We start from the raw sequence: 14902 nt of genomic DNA on the forward strand, positions 1-14902 counted from the left end.
TTTATGAAATAAAATGCAACTATTATAATTGGAGCACATTATCTTTATTGCATAACATGACAATTATCAATTTTCTGAATTTTTCAGTTTTTGATTATGCATAAATATGTGAGAGTACAATGTTAAGCTGTGACTTTTGTCAATGTATCTGCATACTGAAATTCCGTACTGTTCTCGTATTCGCACATATCTAATGCAATTATACAACTTTCCCTTACAACTCTCTTACTATCATTCAAATACTTATTTAAAATGCTGAAACAGTCTGGAGTCGCAATAGAGCCTAGCGCCTCCGCGCACTCGTGTCGCACCATTTCATTTTCGTCCTTGTCGTCTAAAGAAGCGTGCAAATACGGTACAGCAATTTCTTCTTGCAACTGTCCAAGAACAAAGGCTACTTCGTGTCTGAACAATGTGCTACCTATTCTTAAAGCTATAAATAAAGACAAATTTTAATACTACAAAATCATCACATTTTAGTAAAATAATTTAAGAAGAAAGGAAATTTCTACTATATTTACCTTTGCTAAGCGCAAGAACACTCTCTGAAGTATGCAAATTTCTTAAAGAAAACATGGCTCGATATCTCTCAAACAGAGAAATATTTTCATCGAAAAGAATATCTCTCAATTTATCAACATCGTCAGTTTCAGCTGGTGGTGCTGGATCTATGGACATATAAGGACTCTTCTCTAAATTTGCTGAGCTGTCACTCGATTTCAACCATTTCAATCGACATAATGCTAATTCACAGGTTTCTGCTACTTCTGGTATAGAATCCTTGCTATACTCTTCTAATATTGGCATAACGCTGGTATCACCAATCGCACCTAGTGCTTCACCTAGTAAAAGCAAGAAAGCTTCGTAAATTTGCATAACATTGTGAATTAAAAAATGAATGTAATGTTTGTGGAAAAAAAATGTTCCATTTAGAGTCAAATTACTCAAAAAATATTAGGATCACTGGAAATTTTTGTACATGAAGAAAATAACATGACAAATTAGTTGAGAAAAACAATAGAGGCTAATTGTGATTTACCTGCTTCATGTCGAACCATTGGTTCCTGTGTAACGTCTTTCAGTATTTCTATTAAAACTGGTATGGCACAGGGATCTTGCATCTGGCCAAGACAATATGCAAGTTCGTGTTTTAATAAAGCTGAATCGTCTTTGAAACAGTTACAAATCTGTTCAATGGCTTTAGGACCACCAATATTCTTTAAAGTAAACAGTGCACGAAATCTTTCCTTTAATGGTCGGGTTTTGTCATTTAAAACACCGCCGATCGCAGAGATTTGATCCTCGTTTACGTCCAACGTACTCATTTTAAGATTTTCAATAAATATTTAAATCAAATGATAGTAAATGTGTTGATAATTTATGAAATTTTGAAAACAATGTCACTTTCAGTACACTCTTATATGTCAATGGTAATAAATATTACATTAGAAGGCACTCAAAATGTCATGTTCTTACGAGAAAACTTTTAAGGTTAAATTCGGATAGGTTAGGTCACATGCTCATTTAATTTCGAGTAAACTAAACGTCACGAGCGCTAATCCTATCAGTCATTATTATTTAACTTGAATTTATTGATTACCACTTTAATTGTAAACCATGGCTCAAAGTAGATTAGACAGAATTGGAACAATTTATTCAAGGTAAACTGGTCTTGCAGTTATTTTTATTATAGTATTGTGTTTTAGAAGTTTAGTATGTAATAGGTTATAATTTGTTAAAAAATTGAAGAACAATGATTACACGTATAAATAGTAAAATAACAATTTGTTATAAGACTACAATATTCAAATTAAATTATAGAAAAATGAAAAGTTGTGTTAAAAAAGATACGAATTTCTCCAGTTTAAATTCATAAATTTGAAGTAAGATCAATCATATATATCATGAAAATATATTTAAATATATTTTAGAGTAAGAGCATTGATTCAAGGTGGTTCAATGAAAGAGAATAATATACCAATATGGTATACAATATATGAAGCTTTCCCACCAAAATATGAGCCACGTTATGATAGACCACCATCAGATAAACCATTAAGAAAGATCTTTTATGAGGAAGATTATATAAGAGCGTAAGCATAATTTGTATAAAAGTAAATACTTTATAAACATATGAACCTTAAATGTATTATTGATTTATAGACAATTCCATCAAGATATAAATTTCTTACCATCCATAGATTTGACAAGTAAGCTAAAATCACCAACTCAATCATTTCTTGATGTGTATACAGCATATAGAAAGGTAAAATATAATTGCAAATTATATATTTCTTTTTTTACTTATAATTTATAAATTACTCTATTGCAATACTTTAAATAATACATAATGATTATTTGATATTTATTATTTTATTTAATTAATCACAGGATAGTATTGAAAAAACAGAAGCATATAACAGAGCAATGGAATATTATCAGTCAAATTTTTCAACTAGAATAGGTAAGAAATTAGATTCATAGTTTACTGCTACTAATGAAAGTAAAACATAAATATTCGTATTATCTTACAAGCATTTATGATGAGACGAGAAATTGCTTTGAATGAAAATAATAGTAAGCTGCCTAGATCATGCCTATTTAATTCTCATTATTCATATTATTTCAACACTGTACAAATTGTTAATAAAACCAAAGTTGTTCTTCTATTATTTTAATTGTGTTTTATTATTGCATTGCTAATACAAATAAATTGCATTCAATTATAAATAATATAACAGGATTTAGAAAAATTAATAAATTTTAAATTAATTGCCTAAAAACTCGTATATAACAACTAAAAGACGAATCATGTGAAATTCTCGTTCATGTATAGTTACCATTACCAGTAGTCTCTCGTGCGTTGCGGTTGCAGCATTTTTAAGTAAGGGCGGAAAATTCAAAAGCTACCCTTAGTAGTATTCTGCACGTGTCTTCTATCGTCATAACCTTTAAAACCTGTACTTCAAATTTGTATCTAAGATTTTATTACTTTTGTAGTTAATTTATGTCGTTTGATAAACGACGATCAAATACTAATAATTACTATAAATAACAAATAATCCGAATAATAGAAATACTGTAATAATTCGCGAGGTTGAAAATTACTCTATTTTACGCTGGACGTAATACGTTTCAAGATACAAAGTAAATTTAAGAACATTTATAATGTCTTCAAGAAAAATATTTTCATTGGTATTCATTCGAAAAACAACAGAGATTTTATTAGGTTTAAAAAAAAGAGGATTCGGCGAAGGTAAATGGAATGGTTTTGGCGGTAAAGTGGAATCTGGAGAAACAATTGTTCAAGGTGCTATTCGGTAATGTACCTTTTCTAAAATCCACTATAATCATTTTATGTAATTGTAATCACTCACATTCTGAATAAGATTCATCGCAATAGTAAATTCAAAATTTTATGTTCAACAATATTTTATTATCTTGCAATAATTAATATATTAAATAACAATGAATTTCAACAAAGATTTTTTTATTATCTTTATGTAATAGCATACAAAATGAATCATGGAGATTTAGTATAGATACAAATTTTGATTAAATAATATCATGCTTATCAATATTTATCCATATTTCATTTAAAATCTTTGATGTAACAAAATCTGTACCTATAGGGATTTCTCAGAGCATGTAGAACGTATTTTAGAATGATATAGAAAATTATATAATCTTATAATTTCAATACATTGTTAAACATTATTTGAGTATCTTGTAATTATGGTATGATTCAATATAATAGTCAAAGTTATACACACGTTTAAAAAGAATTTTATAAAATATCCATGAATCAGCTTGCATGTATGCACAGGTACAGATTTAAATAGTTAAATAAATATAAAATATTACGTATAACTAAATGTGATGCTAATAGAATTGAGAGGAAAGTAGTTTAATTGTAGATAAAATATATGCAGGAATATATGCAAATATATTAAATTGCATATATTGTGGTACATTATTGCTATCACACGTGTAAAATATAACAAATAAAAATTGAAAGTAGCTTCTCAAGCTTTCTCTTTGCAACTTTACAGTGAGCTGAAAGAAGAATGCGGTTTACTTGCAAAGGATTTAAAAAAAGTTGGTATTTTAGAATTTGAATTTGAAGGGAACAAGGTATTATTAGAAGTTCATGTCTTTGAGACATATAAATACTCTGGAAAAGTAACAGAATCTGAAGGTATTTCATTTTCTAAAATTGAAATTTCAAACTAAAATTGATGTCACACAATTATTCAGATATTTGTTCTTATTATTGATTATATGTACATATTATGGACAATTTCATTGATAAAGTAATAATTCTATGCTTGCCAACATTTAAACCTTGGTACAGTAATTTTCTCTTTTATTGTAATCCTAGTTACTTAAATTGTTAAAATGAATTTAAAAGAAGTCAAAAACATGCTTGAGCAAAATGAGAAAGTTTGAAAAAATATTAACTACATTTTTTTATTATAATCAAAGCTTACCTACTTAAATCTAAAATAAATAGATATATGTATATCATATATGTATATTTTTTTGTTCAGAAATGAGGCCAAAATGGTATAACTTGAAAGATATTCCTTTCAAACAAATGTGGCCGGATGATGAATATTGGTTCCCTTATATGTTACGGGGAGAATTATTCAAAGGATATTTTTTGTACCGAGGTCAGGATCTAATTTTGAAGCATAATATTGAGACTGTGGAAGAACTACCAGTAAATCATATTTCTTAATTATGTCTGCTAACATTCATATTTTACACACAACATTCACACATTCATTTAGATATCAATTTAGTCTTTAAAAAAATGCACTTTCACATTTTTATAATTATCATAAAATTTGGCTTTACTCTAATTTAATAATTCTAATAGTAAAACCATTCTAGAATTATTTTGTTCATATCACTCATTAATCTCAAATTGTATTGAAAAAGACTTTTTAAGCAATAATTATACAAATATGTTACAGTGATATTACAGTAATTGTACCTGCAGTTCTACGTCAAATAAAACAAATATGTTTTTACCTATGTTAAAAATAACTGTCTTAAATATACAGAAAGTCTAGAAATGTTTTAGAGATCAACAAATAAAAGATTTTTCAAATACATTGCGAGGTCAATATTTTTTTCTAATTTTCTTTCTATGAAACTGGTGTACTATTATCTTGTAAACCTAAGTATTTATAATAATATAGCAAATTTATAAAACTATATTGTGTTACATCACAAAAAGATAAAAATATCCTGCTCAAACTATACTTGTTCTGCAAGTAAATATTTTGCAGAAAATATTTCAATCAAGCACCTTAGAGCTTGGACAGATTAAGGTGGGATTTTCTATACGCGGCCAGTCACTGCGTCCAACGCACGTATTGTAAAAACAATGAGGAAACAAATGTAGTAGATCACACGCATATTAAAAAATGTTGCGGCTGGCCCCAGCCTTAGCATTCAGGCGCGTATAGAAAATATCACTTTTAAAGGATATTTTCAATTTCACTGCAAGAGATCTTATATGAGGCAAGGTGGAAAGCTTAGAATCTAGAGACTAAAGTATATTATGGACGTATAGAATTTTCAACCTGTTATATATCACTCTTTATCTTTGCACCATGAAGCACTCTTAATTTTATGCTATGAAAAAACTTAGAATTAAGCAGCAGACCAATGTTCAGATCTCCACAATAGAGCATACATACTATGGTTAAGATCTTCAACATCTGAACTATCAATTGGAAAATCTGTATACCGTGAAATTAAGCTTCTGTAACCCTGACCAACTGTTGCTAACACTAATTTCTTTTCGTCAGTTGATTTAAATGATATTATTTGACATACTTTACCCTCAAAAGGTCTAAAAACCGTAATAGGTCTAAGAGAATTACATTCAGCTACTACAATGCATCCCCAAGTAGTACCAATATATAACTGGTTTCTACAAGTCTCTAGAGCTGTTACTTGGCACTTCTCTGTTGATAAATTCTCTTCTATAGAAATGGACTTCAGACTCTCTGAACAAGGTACTAATTTAGACATATCTAACTTATTTATTATTAGCCTAGTCTCCACATCCCACTGATACACAATGCATCCAGGGTATGTATATGATAAAATGGAATTTTCAGCACTTAATATATAAGTTGCAAATAAATGCTTAACAGCTTCATCAGTGGCATGAAAAGCTTGTTTTGTATCGATTAAGTTATTATCTTTTAACACATAAATTGATATTCTACCAAAACTTTGTCCAACCCACAATTCTAATACGCGTTTTTTCCGATAAACAGCTGCCAAGGAATATGTCTTTACATTATCTTGTATATCACCCACAACTTCTTTTCTTTTCATTTGAGTAAAAGAATTTGATAATAAAAATATTTTTCCACTGTGCAATGCTACTGCAAATTGTTTCATCTGTTCTAAATAAATTAAACCTACCACTTTTGATTCTTTACTGTGGTCAGGTTCTAAATGGAAGCTACCGACGCAACCAAAATTACTGCCTAAATAAACATGTACTTGGCCTGCATTATCGCCAATCCAGATATAGCCATCTACTCCACACATTGCATATGGTATTATAGGCGTTTCGATTCTAACATGTTGTAACCAGCCTTTCTGTGTTCCCAACAGCATATCAACTTCACCATTGTTATGTCCAAACCAAATCTCATCTCCATTTATATTTTCCTCTATAGTTCTATTTGTCATGGTAATAGCAGTTACTTGAGTTCTCTCAGTTAACATTATTACGTCTATAAGATGAGTAAATTCAGGTGCAGACGCAATCGAAACTATTTGGCTAGCTGTTGGCCGGTCTTTTGGATTTTGAGCCCAGCATATAACCATCAGATCAAGAGCATAACAGGGATGAAATGTTTCTCTATATGTTAATGGTGGTCTTCCACCTTCTAAAATGCATTCTTTCACTGCTTCATGGCCTTCAAATGGTTGTCTTAAAGTAATCAATTCATATATAAACATTCCAAATGAGAAGGAATCAACTTTTTCGGTATATTCTTCTTCGCCGTTATATTTAATAATTTCAGGTGCCATAAACCCTTCTGTTCCACCAAATCCTTTAGCACCAGTTGGTAATGTTAATCTGGATATACCATAGTCAGCTACTTTAACATGGACCGGATGCTCAGGATGATCTTGGAATGGTAAAGGCATTTGCCAAACTAAAACATTTTCTGATTTTAAATCTCTATAAATTACATGCTGCTGATGAAGGTACTCCACAGCTTTCGCTACTTGAAGAATTATCGCTTGTAACGTATACGGATCTAATTTAGCACCAGAACGTTTATAATTTTTCAACACAATATCCAATGCACCTTGTGGTGCTAAATCTAGCACTAGTGCCAGAGGACTAACTACTATTCCAATTAATGGTACAATATTTGTGTGCCTTAATGTTAACAAAATATTTAGTTCTTGTCTAGCAGTACAATATGCTTTACAAGCGTATTGTAATGGATCTCGATCCCATTTACTTTGTGCTGCTTTGTAAGCAAGAACAGCAGACTGTTTTGAATTCGGACCTGGTGGAATAGGTTGTAACATTTTAATAGCAACATCAGCCTTTTGATAAGTTCCAGGTAAACGACAAAGTCCTTTAAAAACAAACCCAAATGCACCTCGGCCCAGAAGTTTTCCTAATTTAATGTCTTCTGACTTTATTAAATGCTTTGATCCAAGATCCATAAAAATAATATCTGGAGCTACATGTGACAATGGTATATCTGAATGCTTAGGACAACTGATAGGTTTATTGCTGTAGGCAGATAAAATACATTCTTCAACCATCCAAGAATATGCTAGAATTCCTTCAGAATGAGTATTCTGTTTAGTAATATCCGGATGACCTTCTAAAGATGGCATCCTGCTTGATGTTAAACTATCATAGCCTACTCCGCTGTCACCATCTGACTTGTAACTATCTTGACTCTGCCTTTCCTTATTCACGTAATATCGTTGAATATCTTCCGCTAAACGATCATTATCACTGATCTCATTTTCATTTTCTCCATTATTTAATAGGCATCGGGGGCAGGGTATTAGTCGTGTGACCAGTAATTTACCCTCAGATGTATGCACGAAACGTGTCCCTAACGTAGGGTACCAGTCCTCTAATAAAATATCAATATGATCTACTATTAACGCTAATAATTGAGGCATGCTTTCTGGACGAGGTTCAACCACGATTGCTTGATAACCCATTGGTTCATCCTCAGCCGAATCCGACATTATAGGTTGTTTGATCACCAACGTGTCAACTGGAAACCAAATTTCTAAGATTGCTGAATTTTTTAGATCCACTGTACACCATATACCATCTTGCTTCAACTTAAATTTATATTGTCTGTAATCATAGGGTGTATTTTTCAAATTGTAATTGACTTCTTTGAGACGTAGTAAAATGATATTAGCATATCTTAGTTCTATTCCCGTCTGCCAAAGTACCCATTCTGCTTGCATATCTAACAAACTTACAAAAATATTATCATCGACAAAGTCTTTAAATGGTGCTAAAAATGACATCACAATTTCAACAATAGCATCATCAGCTAGAATTCTAGTTATGAGCCTCGACCAGAAGCCACTTGGGAAATAAGACATCAGAAGCAGTCTTGTAACAGAGCAATCTGGTTGTGCTCTAGATGTTAACACACATTCAGTATTTTGTTTATCTCCTGAGGAATTCTGAAATGTAATCATCGGAGAAGTAATTTTTTTAGAGCGTACATGCCAACCTCGCGTTTTTACTGGAATTTTAATCATCTGATTATTTCTTAGAATATCTTCCTCAGTTGGTAGTAAAGAAGGAATTAGTAGAGTACGATAATCCCATGTTAATGCAACTTCAAACTTATTTAATAAGCTAACTATATATCCTTGTGTATCTACAGACGATATCGTTGACGATTTGAAAACGTGTTGGATATCGTCTAATTTCATTATACCAGATCTAGCAAACGGATTTATTTCGCGTATAGTCACTACGTGCGCTAACATATCACAAAGCCACTGTGGGTCAAGAAAATATAAATCTTTCAAGGTAGCATCGTCATAATGCAAAATAATGCCGTTTTCATGAAGGAAAAGCGTTGCCTGATGCAGTTCTGCGGGATCCCTGAACGATCTGTGTAATTTTTGAAGTTCATTATTCACTGCTGCGTAGTATTGGTCAGCTTTCAGAACCGGATCCGCACCTGACAGTTTCCTGTCGTGTGCAAGTTGTATTACCACATCTTCCAAGGCAAGATAACTGGCAGGAACTTTTTGTTCAAGTAATAATTCTTTGCTTCCAGGTGATCTTAGACTGAAGGCAACATCGTATATCAAATTGCACAACATCTTTATATTATGCCTTGTTCTACAGCTCACTTCGATAGTTTCCATGACTTTTGGTAAGCCACACTTTTCAGCATCCACAACATTTATAAACTTATCCCGAATGTATTGTTGTAACGCTTCACTATGTTCGTATGAACAATCATAATGAGTGCCAACAATAACTACTGGAGAATTAGGGGCTCTGCTTTGAATATTTACCAACCACTGAAATATTTCAGAGACACCCTTGAAACCATCTGTAATTCTCCACACGACCAAATATAAACTACGTTTGGATAGGAAATATTGGTGTGTTGCGTAGTATTCCTTTTGCCCGCCGAAATCCCATGTTCTAAGATAAACTGGCCCATGGGATGACTGACCCCTGACTTTCTTCTCATAGATCCAGTCGCCTATATCAACGCCGACAGTAGATATTGTTGTTCCTCTAGCAGTTTTAGCATTGATATTTTTATTGCCCATTCTTTTTGCCCAGTGTTCAGATGATTTTTTCTTGTTCGGTACTTCCCCTTCTTGTCTTAACTGCTCCAGTAAACTAGTTTTACCAATACCCTGAATTCCTACAATCATTAATTTCATTCGAGCATATGGTTTTGCATCCTCTAAAATCGATTTCAAGTAACCAATAACATCCATTGTTTTATATTTTTTTGATTCAATCATTGTTTTCAGAGGTTCTTGCAATCTACAACCTTGAGTATTTAAATTCCATAAACGAGACAATAATCCCATTTGTGGTGGTAATTCAACAATATCTGGGTTACCACTTATGTTTAATACAGAGAGATTATTGAGTTCATAAATGTTCTGTGGAATCTCTTTTAATTTATTATTGCTTACATCAAGCATGCTAACATTGGGAAACAATAGATAGGATTTAGAGCCAGAATAAATCAGTTTTGTATCTTTATCTACGGTGTCCTCTTCTAAAGTAGGCAATTCTCCATCGTCGATTGAAGTTAATTGTATTCTGTTTAACGAATTATTAGCAAGAATTAACGTTCTCAAATTTTCTAATCGTAAATGTCGTCTATGCGTGCAAACCGACATGAGAACTACATCGCGTAAAGAGGTGGCCGTTTGTCTGTTACTTCCTGGAACCATTGGAGATTGTGCATTTGTAGTAGGACAATAGCATGCTGTGTTTGCTTCGTCCATTAAATCGGTACCATCCAGGGGTGGTAAGCTGGGCCATCGTGAGATCTGATTATTGGACAGATCTAATTGTTTTAAACTTGCAGGATAAGATGTTATATGGCTCATAGTTCTGAGAGAATTGTAAGCCATATTTAATCTTACTAAATTAACAGCCAAACAGGGTAATGCCACTGGAATGCTATTAAATAAATTGTGCGCCAAATTCAAGGATGTCAAAACAGATTTTGCTCCGCCTTCATTGTCATCTGATATCTTTTCTGAAACTTGGACCGATCTAGTCCAAACATGAGGACGATCCATTTCGATAATTTGTGCATTTGCTATCTTAGTAAAAGATTCGAACTCCAATGAATCTTCTCGTGAAATAGCGAGTTGCGATGCTAAACTTCTATTACTAGGGCTATTATTTAAGGAGTCGTCTCTTTGCGATTTTCGGGAAATATTTTGAGATACTTGACTAGGCAGATCTTTCAATAAATTAAACGATGCGTTTAGTTCCTTCAATTTTGGTGCACGCCATAAATTGTCTGGAAGACACTGCAATTTATTATTTGAAACATCCATAATTTCCACAGTTGGTAGATTCATTATAAATTCTGGCAATTGCTCCAATCGATTATCTTGAAGATACATCTCTTCTAAAACTGGACACAACTTGTCCTTAGGATTTTTCGGTTCAGCCGTCAGACTATCTATTTTATTTTGAGCCAAATTGAGATACCGTAAACTTTGTAAATAAAATACGGTAGATGGTACAGAGGTAATAGAATTATGAGAAATATCTATCCTTGTAATTGCATACAGGACCAAATCATTATTTTTTGCACTCAGCTTTTTATTAACGTGTAATACAGCGTCAATTAGCCACTGAGATCGTATTTGCGAAAGATGACATTGTTGATCGTGCCAGTTGATCATTGTTGGAGTATTTGGAAATAATGTCGAGTATGTCACATTGCCAAAAGAAGATAATGCGGAAAAATGAGACGTTTGCGTACATTCAGTCATAGCCTTTTTGTTGATTTTATATTCTGAGTCAGGGTAAGCTTTTATGGATAAAAGTTTTGCCGTCAAGGGCTCATCTCTATTTTGTGCGGCAATTTTAATTGCTTTACACGTATTATCCACAGCACCATGTTTCAGTAGAAGATCAGCGATTTTTATATCACGTTGCTGGCAAGCTATAATTAATGCACTAGAGTAACTGTTTTCTGGATCGTTCTGATCATAAGGAACTTTTACAGGCAAATTAGGATCGGCACCTGCTAATAACAGGGCGGTGACGACTTCTGTGTGCTTCCCCTTCACGGCTGCGTGTAAAGCTGTTTCACTAGCATTGTTACAGTACAAATCTAGATTTAGTGGACAAATCATATTGTCATCTTTTTTATCAAATGCTTTACTTCTAAAATTTAAACTAGACATCAATCTTTGAATTCCACTTGAAATTTTTCTTTTCGACATGGGAAGCGGTTGTGCGACTCCCATATCTTCTTCTTTGATTTTCTTTGCTTTTACTTTATAGCTTAATAATAATTCTACAATTTTAGTATTCCCGAGCATGCTAGATATGTAGAGAACATTTTGCCCTGTAACATCTTGTATATTAATATCAAACGGCATTTCGTATTCATATTCCCCAGATGAGTCCTTATAACGCTGATACGTTTGTTGTGGATATTCAAATTTTAATAGTAAATCAATAACCAAATGGTGCCCGTTTATAGCTGCTGCATGAATTGGTAACCATTTTTCCACTGTTAAAGACTGTACTTGTTTAGGAAAATGTCGCAGTAGTAATTCCACAATTTCAACTTTACCATTGTAGCAAGCTATGTATAATGGACAATATTTTGTAACAGGATGTATTCTGCAATCTGCACCATGATCTAGAAGTAAACGAACAATGTCTCTGTGGCCCATTTCACATGCTATGAAAAGTAGAGTATTTGCACCATTAGGTGCCATATTAATGATAGACTCAGAGTCAGTAGTAAGATTTTGTATAATGGTTTTAGCTGCCACAGTATCACCCTGAATGCAAGTTGCACGTAAAGAAGCATGTGATGCAAGCTTTGCCAATTCATATTTTTCAGCTGCTAATTTAAGTAAATTTACACATGTATCTTGTTTATTTTTTTCAGCTACATCTAATGGTTTATCCCCATTATTGTCTTGGATCATTAGATCAGCATTATATTCCACAAGTTTTTCAATATTGGAACTGTGACCATGTTCTGCGCATACATGTAATGTTGTTCGATGATAGCCTCTCGGCCCGCATGGTATATTTGGATTTGCTCCAGCAGACAGAAGCACATCTAAACATCTTGAATTTTCTGTGATTGCTGCTGCATGTAAAGGTGTTCTGCCCCATGAATCTTGACTATTTATATATTGTGCATGCTCTCCTCGCAGAAGATCTTCCAATAATTCTGCGTTATCCCATAAAGCAGCTTGGTGTAATAATCGGCCAGGAAAGTCTTCATCAATAGGAGTATAATCTTCCATGGTGTGAACTACAAACATTTATATATTATTTTCACATTTTATACAAACTTACTCATTCTATATACTTACAGATTGTATCTATATCTTGCTTGAATCTCCAGTTACATATTCACATTGTCTATGTATTCTTCTCTTATGATATTTTGCGTATAACTTTTTATTTCGAACAAAATCAAATATTCTGTGTTCATCACAATTCAATATACAAAAGATATTACAATTTTTTGTTATATTGGATACGTTCACTGTATCCAAAATTGAAGTTAAATATTTACAATCGTTTATATACATTTGTAAAATTTCAATTTTACTTATTTATTTATCCTTACATTAAAAGTGTTTTCTAAATGTAGCTTTCACAAAATTTTCCTGACACGGAAAATTTCAACATTTCACTCTAATCTCTCTCATCATCATATTAGGCAATATTCTGTTCAAAATTTCTAATTACGTAGAATGAATAAGTACAAAGCTCTTACGTACGTGTAAACGCGTATACTAATTGGAGTACGATCAAGTAACGTATCACTAGTCATGTCCAATCGATTTCGAATAATTTCCCGCTTCTCTTGCTGTGAACAAGGAAATCTTTATTGTTTGTCCGTCAACTTTCTTTTTGCACTGACAGTACAGCGACTCGATCGTCACGATGATTGAAGAAACAAGTAATAAGCGTAACACTAAACACAACACTGAGTGATCGCCATTTTGCCAGTTCTTTTTATCGACTGTACGCACCTTTAGCTGCGATTTTCTGCATCAGTAACACCGGATCGATTTAAATAAACGGTATTATATTAGATATTACGTAATACCATTACTGACCTTTCCCGTCAATTGATTATATTACATACAGCACACGTATATGTAATAGTAGGATGTTGTTACCGTTACTACCAAAAGTCTTTGTTCAATTTCAGATACAAACTATTGTGAAATTTCTATACTTAACATGATCTACTTCTATGTTGTCCATAATAGTTATAATGTTATGATATTTGTCGCAAGAGATGAAGGTATTATAGTTTATAAAAATTACAAGAATAGTATAATAATTTCGTTTAATAAGTAAACTTTTTTTTATTACGTACTGTAAAGCTTTTTGTTACAGTTTTTTATGCAGTACGTTACGGATAGATACAAATTTTAATTTAAATTAATTTAAATTAAAGTTGAATTTAAATTTAAAATTTAAAGGAAATTAAAAATTTTAAATTCAAGGAGTTTAAATAGGATTTATATTTTTATATCTAAAAGTAATAGGATATGTATTATAATGATATGCTTTCAAGTTCAATATTACTCCACCTACTTGAGATTAACCATAACCGAGCGTAGACCTTGATCCAAATATCAAATACGCGAAAACCAATGAATTTTTATTGTTGTTGTGTAGTTTTTATTGTTTGAAACATATTCGAATTGCTTTCATTTCTATAAGTATAATTAAACACCTGTTTTCTTTTCTAATTACAATAAGTTTGAAGTATAAGATGGACTTCTTTTAATTCATAATTTACTTTCAAATTCGGTTTATTTTTATACATGCTATGTTAGCAGCGAAAATATAAGAACTAGTGAAAAAATTACGTTTTATAAGATAGTTAACAATATCAACTTTCCAAAGTTGCGCCACAATCACAGTGCGATCATTATTATTTTGTGAAAAATGTTAATTAATACCAGATATTGGTCAGTTAGGTTTTTATATAAAATATGTATATATATAGTTGTAATAACGTTTTCGTAAAGTATATTTTTATACGTATAGAATTACTATTGCGAACTATTTTTATTCAATTTGAGTAACTTCAAACAGTTGATTTAATTTAAAATTACTTTGCACTTTGTGCATATC

General features: G+C 32.0%; 4 protein-coding genes across 4 annotated transcripts; 2 read left to right on the forward strand and 2 right to left on the reverse strand.

The window, feature by feature from the left end:
• Window positions 1-28: 28 nt before the first annotated feature.
• On the reverse strand, window positions 29-1467 carry Nero (deoxyhypusine hydroxylase nero). The gene is made up of 3 exons (XM_076388027.1): window positions 1040-1467; window positions 522-842; window positions 29-433 (listed from the first exon to the last, which is right to left on the reverse strand). The coding sequence occupies exons 1-3, from the start codon at window positions 1323-1325 to the stop codon at window positions 123-125; spliced, it is 918 nt and encodes a 305-aa protein (XP_076244142.1). The 5' UTR covers window positions 1326-1467; the 3' UTR covers window positions 29-122.
• Mrps23 (mitochondrial ribosomal protein S23) lies at window positions 1370-2669 on the forward strand. Its single transcript, XM_076388054.1, has 4 exons — window positions 1370-1661; window positions 1932-2093; window positions 2164-2266; window positions 2392-2669. Exons 1-4 carry the CDS (start codon window positions 1618-1620, stop codon window positions 2482-2484), a joined length of 402 nt encoding a protein of 133 aa, XP_076244169.1. The 5' UTR covers window positions 1370-1617; the 3' UTR covers window positions 2485-2669.
• A 46-nt stretch (window positions 2670-2715) lies between these two features.
• LOC143185225 (oxidized purine nucleoside triphosphate hydrolase) lies at window positions 2716-4741 on the forward strand. The gene is made up of 3 exons (XM_076388041.1): window positions 2716-3320; window positions 4053-4198; window positions 4551-4741. Exons 1-3 carry the CDS (start codon window positions 3169-3171, stop codon window positions 4739-4741), a joined length of 489 nt encoding a protein of 162 aa, XP_076244156.1. The 5' UTR covers window positions 2716-3168.
• Window positions 4742-4835: 94 nt separating this feature from the next.
• On the reverse strand, window positions 4836-13046 carry Lrrk (Leucine-rich repeat kinase). The gene has a single exon (XM_076388017.1). The coding sequence runs from the start codon at window positions 13042-13044 to the stop codon at window positions 5665-5667; it is 7380 nt and encodes a 2459-aa protein (XP_076244132.1). The 5' UTR covers window positions 13045-13046; the 3' UTR covers window positions 4836-5664.
• Between the last annotated feature and the right edge of the window lie 1856 nt (window positions 13047-14902).

Source organism: Calliopsis andreniformis, chromosome 2 (assembly GCF_051401765.1).
Source record: "Calliopsis andreniformis isolate RMS-2024a chromosome 2, iyCalAndr_principal, whole genome shotgun sequence".
NCBI classification, from domain to species: domain Eukaryota; kingdom Metazoa; phylum Arthropoda; class Insecta; order Hymenoptera; family Andrenidae; genus Calliopsis; species Calliopsis andreniformis.